The sequence below is a fragment of the Diabrotica undecimpunctata genome, chromosome 5, assembly GCF_040954645.1.
Source record: "Diabrotica undecimpunctata isolate CICGRU chromosome 5, icDiaUnde3, whole genome shotgun sequence".
NCBI lineage: Eukaryota > Metazoa > Arthropoda > Insecta > Coleoptera > Chrysomelidae > Diabrotica > Diabrotica undecimpunctata.
The window spans coordinates 30,497,945-30,503,647 of record NC_092807.1 but is presented as its reverse complement, the minus strand read 5'-3'; the positions used below and the strand labels follow the sequence as shown (position 1 = coordinate 30,503,647).

The window sequence follows — 5,703 nt, the reverse complement described above, 5'->3', positions numbered from 1 at the left end:
CTGTCCGCAGAAGTTTTTATAACAGATTGGGATACTGCTCACCCGTAGGTCAAATATTTGAATCATTTCCGTAGAGCATAAAGGATTAGTTCTTTTATTAGGAATTATTTTTTATTTTCAATAAGAGTATATTTTTGGGTTTTATCTTCTTAAAGAAATGCGTTTTTATTTTTAATTCAATCACAAAAAATTGTTCACATTATTAAAAACTGATACAAATTCACCACTTTATAAAGGTCAATGTATTTTTGCCGAATTCTCAGATGTTTCTGAAGACCATAGAGTTCTGTTTGCTATTGTTATGCATCTTTTTACTTCATAGCTTGTTGTATTTATACTGCATAAATTATTAATGGTCAATTGGCATATTACTTTTCAATTAAATTTATTGTAAGAAAGGTAAGTTATTGTTTTTTAATACTAAATTAAAATCGTTTTCTACACATTTTATTACAAATATTTAGTATATAAGTAAAAAATTTGTTCAACAGTTCTTTTTCACAAAATAATTTAAAGGTCTAGAGATTTTTATTATAACAACAATTTTGATACATTGCAGAAAGGAATTGAGAAAAAATTCTTACCAATATCAGTTAGTTATACAAATGGTAATTTTCAATATACAATGATTTATTTATCTTTGTTGGATATAGTATTATTTTAAGGTTATAAATATATTTATAACGAAAATGCTTACAGCTTTACTTCTTAATAATTTTTGTCTTCTTCTTTGTGCAAGCTTGTTTCCTGTAGAATATATTAGTTTCCACTTTACCTTATATCTTAGTTGATAGTAAATACACATAATGTGGAGTAAGTTTGCTTTGTATCCTCTAAGAGTTCAAAAAACTTAAGGGTATGCATATTGTCTTTCTGAATGGATTTTTTAGTTTTATTGTGAAAATTTATAAACAATATGAAAAATAAAAGACTAACAAAACATGTAATTGCTCAGTCAAATTTTATTGAATGAACACGTTATATACTTAAATATATAAACAAAAATTGCAATAAATCGATAGATAAAATAGACACAGTCTACAATCTACGACCACGGCGACCTCCCTTCCTACGTGTGGAATCAGATGGAATTGGAGTCACATCTTCAATCCTACCAATTTTCATGTTAGAACGAGCCAAAGCTCTGAGTGCACTTTGGGCTCCTGGTCCAGGGGTTTTTGTTTTGTTACCACCTGTGGCCCTCAATTTGATGTGGAGTGCAGTGATTCCTAATGTTTTGCATTTTTCAGCTACATCCTGCAAAAAAAGTACAATTAAACTATTTGCATTTTGCAGTTGATATTACATTTTTAAATTATCCCTTTACAGCATTGCAATACTTATTTTATAATTATAACTGATATGCAATGCACATAATTAATGTGATATCAACATGACACTCATCCAATCATAATCCAAATTGATATGTACAAAATTCTAAGATCCATTTCAAGATCCTAAAAGCTTAAGATCCACTGGCCAAATTATCTTATGAAAATAATCTCATGAAAGAGTTGCTGATGTTTGCCCATTAGTAACAACTTGGAGATTATTAGTTAAGTGGAGACAGGTACTGAAATTCCAAATTAATTATATATGAAGAGCATTCATGCAAAAGTTGATAAATCCAAATTTGCCATTTTTGAGTTAGGCATGGCTTCAGTATCTAAAAGCAAATATCTATCGATATTTTCATCAAAACTCATACTAAGTTGATAAGTACCATGCAAAAAAAAATATGAAAGTAGGTAGTCACACAACTCAATTATTCCTGTTAATATCTTATGGGCGTTATCAAGATTAGGTCATAAGTGAATAACTACACTTCAGGGATCACTGGAATATATTTTTATTGTTTTGGTAATGTATGCCTCCTATTTTTAAGTTGCTGAACCTATGTCACTAAGAAAAAAATATTACTACAATATTTCATTATTAGTTTTGGATTAGTATTTGGTGTAGTTTTGTACTTCACATAAAACAGTAAAAATAATGAGCACTGAACGTTATGACTTAATTTTGTTTTTGGCAGGCAAACATATTGGTGTGTTATGTATATGAAGACTTGATTTAAGCGAGGGAAAGCAGTGCTGGTTCCCAGAGAAAAGGGAAAAAATTACTACGTACAAACGAGAACAAGTTGACAGGTATTTATTAATGTACTTTATTATTATTAAATGTTTTTCAGTTGAAGTTATGAATTAATTTTAAATCAATCAAAACTCAATATTTACATTAACCTATTCAAACAAAACTTATAAAACTCAAGCAAAAGTTGTTAATTTTTCAAAATAAAACATATTTTGTATGACTATGGAAACACTGGTAGAATTATCCTGATATGAAAGGAGTGTCATTATTGTCATTTTTGTTTTTTCATGCTGGTAATTGGTAAAAATGAAAAGATGTCATATAGAGAATGTTGCAATGAAGGTAGCTACAAAGAACATCCATACAAAGAAATATTTGCATTTGGCGGTGTTGCCATGTCCTTAGAATGTATATGTTGTATGCCACAAGTATACACAGAGAAAGCTTTGAAACAGTACATTTTTATTATATTATTTTATGGATTTTGCAATTTTTAGTTTATATAAAACACAAACGAATAAATATAAATTGCTTTGTGCAGCTATGTGTGACGTCAGTTTATGGCAGAGAATGATAGAAACTAGAAGTGCTTATAGGTACTTGCAAACTTTTTATAAGTATTACTGAAGGATATAGTAAATAAATTGTTTTTGATTTCCTAAAGATTCATCATTGCAAAAAAGTGGATTATAGCGAGAAAATTTTAAACCATCAAATAGTTCTAAAATTTGCTCCAAGCATTTCATGGCAGATTCGTTTATTACTAGCAGATGGAGTTAAAAAAACAACTCAAAAAAGATGCTGTACCCCGCATTTTCCATTTTCCAAACCGTTTCATTAAGCAAGTTAAAGCTACCATAAAGACTCCAGTAGAAATTCTAGAGGAAACTACCTTAGAAAGATCCTTCATTGAAAAAGCGAAGACATTATCTTGGTGACTTTGTTGAATAAGAATCATCTAATAGAGATCAGGAATATAAAGTGGTAGTAAACAAATTATTTCAAAAGAAAAACAAACAAATCAAAACAACTATTCAACGATAGAACAAGCCTTCTATTTTTTTGTGGCAACAACAAAATAGAAGGCTTGTTAAAAAAATTAATACCTTAAAGTTTTTACTAGAACATCTTAAGGAAATAATATAAAAATCTAATAAAGATAATTTATTTTCATTATTGCAATAAAGGTAAGAACTTCAATAATAATAATAGACTTAAAAGTAAGTTAACAAATCTATTTTATTTTGTGGTCAATAAATAGATTTATATACATAATTTTTCCCCTAAAATGAAACTTCCATCCACAAGTAAAATTTCTATCCTTTAAATTTATTTTTCATTATCAAACAAGAAGAGGTAGGTACACTTTCAAATTAAACATTTATTTTTACAAAATTACTTTAATTCAAAAATATTCATTAATTCCTTTGCTAAATGATTTATCTTCATATATTTTACAAAATATTGCAGTTTTATTAAAATTCATCTAAAATTAGGTAATTTTATTAGGGATTTTCGAAAAAATCCAATCTAATGTTAGATTTCTTGCCATATTGTGATGTCACTTGTGCAGAAGGTGTTTGCTTCAACGATTCGGTACAAGGTGTGTCTATAAGCTTTAATGGTCTAAGCTAAGGATATATTAATGGATAAATTTGGCCTTAAACCACCAGTTGCCAGAGTGCAACAGAGATCTCTTTAACTTTATTATTTATACTGAAATTTTACTATTTACTGTTTTAAAACTATTTACTTTTTCTCTTTTGATAATTCCAAACTATTAATTTTTGTACATCTTACTGCTATTGATTGCATGTTACTTTCACTGCAACATTCTCTAGATTTTGTCCAAATGAAACAGTTTAAATATAAAATACATAAAAATAACTTTCAGCACCCACTAATTACTAACTAAAGCAAAATCCACTGATAAATTTCTAAAGCTCTTCCTTTTTATTACACTAGAACAAAGTGCTGTACTAACAGGTATTTAGATAGAATAGATAAAATATGGTATAATTATCATCATTTAATTGAGTAAAATTTGTGTCTAAGATCAGTAAAATATATTTATCCTGGGCATAAAAAATATTTCCAATAATTGCTTTTCAGTAATGAGTAATCCACAGTCTCACTAAGTACATACTTCGTAAATATTCCTAACCTACACAGAAAAATCTTTTGGTTGTTTAACAATATTAATATTGTTCTGAAGCTATTTTCTTATGTTAGGTACAGTTAATATATTATATTAAAATTAAAGGTTAAAGTCTAGACAATGTTTCAATTAAAGTTAGCTAAATTAAAGTTAATATTTAACAATATTAACTTTAATTTTACTGTATCTTCATTTAGTATTATTCTCTTTGGAGATCTTATTCAAGGTAGTTACACAGTTTTTGTTTGTTTTAGGTTATAATTTATTTCATTTCTATTGTTTAGGCACCTTATTTTCTATAATTTTGAGATTCCTGATTTAGTTACCTTTGCACTATTAGTGGTCCCATATTTTTGGATATAGATATTATTAAATTTCATGTAGATTTAAGAAATATCTATATTCAAGTAGAAATTTAAGTACTTTATATATTACAAAAAAAAAACAAAAATTAGGATTTGTTATTCTAACTATTAAAATACAAAGGAAGAGGGGTACTAATTGAGAGATTTTGTGGTACATGATCAAAAAGTTAACATAAACAACATCAAACTTACCTGGGCAGCTAACATAGCAGCATAGGGAGAAGCTTCATCTCTGTCAGCTTTAACTTTCATACCTCCAGTAACTCTGGAGATAGTTTCTCTACCAGACAAGTCAGTAACATGAACGAATGTATCATTGAAACTAGCGAAAATGTGAGCTACACCGAAAACTATTTCACCTTCACGAACTTGAGGTCCAAGAGATAGTTGGACTTCTTCTTTGGGTTGTTTTCCTTTTCTAGGGGCCATGTTTTAGCTAAAATTAAAAAAAGTTTGGTTAGAAATATCAACACAACCAATTTATAACAATTTTATTCTGGAAACATCGGCAAAATGTATCGCTAAGAATAAAATTTATATACGTTACAGTAAAATAGAAATCTTAAGTAAGCATTATTTTGCAATATTTTTCCTTATTAATACGTTGATTTATATAAAAATAAATTATTAAAAAATACCTACAACTGTTCAAGCAATAGTTTTGCAAAAGAAGGTAAATGTTAGAGGGCGCTTTAATAACAAACTGTCAATTGTGTTATTTGACATACGACATATACATTTAATGACATTTTTACAAATAAAACCACCAGTGTCTCGCGCATAGATTTTCTACAAAATACATTGTCAGATAGTAGGCAACACAAAATGCAATTTAGTAGGGGCAATTAAAAAAAGTCTCCAATGACACGAAAACACAAGATGCCTTCAAATTGATGCTTCAACGTGAAAGAAAATAAAAAATAATGGCTATTAGCTCGGTTACTGCAATAACCAATAGACGGCGTAATGCTTACGACGAAATAATGGAAGTGATCCAAGTAGCGTTTTATATGTACTTTTTAAATTATAAGCAAAATGCGTTATTACTATTATTACCAAACCTTTCTTATTTTGTGTGAAGGTGGAAAT

General features: G+C 28.2%; 1 protein-coding gene across 1 annotated transcript; it reads right to left on the bottom strand.

Annotated features, from left to right (window-relative positions):
* Positions 1 to 944: 944 nt before the first annotated feature.
* LOC140441235 (small ribosomal subunit protein uS11) lies at positions 945 to 5,384 on the bottom strand. Its single transcript, XM_072531823.1, has 3 exons — positions 5,257 to 5,384; positions 4,807 to 5,050; positions 945 to 1,257 (listed from the first exon to the last, which is right to left on the bottom strand). The coding sequence occupies exons 2-3, from the start codon at positions 5,041 to 5,043 to the stop codon at positions 1,039 to 1,041; spliced, it is 456 nt and encodes a 151-aa protein (XP_072387924.1). The 5' UTR covers positions 5,044 to 5,050; positions 5,257 to 5,384; the 3' UTR covers positions 945 to 1,038.
* Between the last annotated feature and the right edge of the window lie 319 nt (positions 5,385 to 5,703).

Coding starts and splice junctions, on each gene's coding strand:
- LOC140441235 (XM_072531823.1), bottom strand. CDS start 5,043: ATGGCCCCTAGAAAAGGAAAACAACCCAAAGAAGAAGTCCAACTATCT. Junction 1,258..4,806: donor CTGCTATGTTAGCTGCCCAG/GTAAGTTTGATG, acceptor CTTTTTTTGCAG/GATGTAGCTGAAAAATGCAA.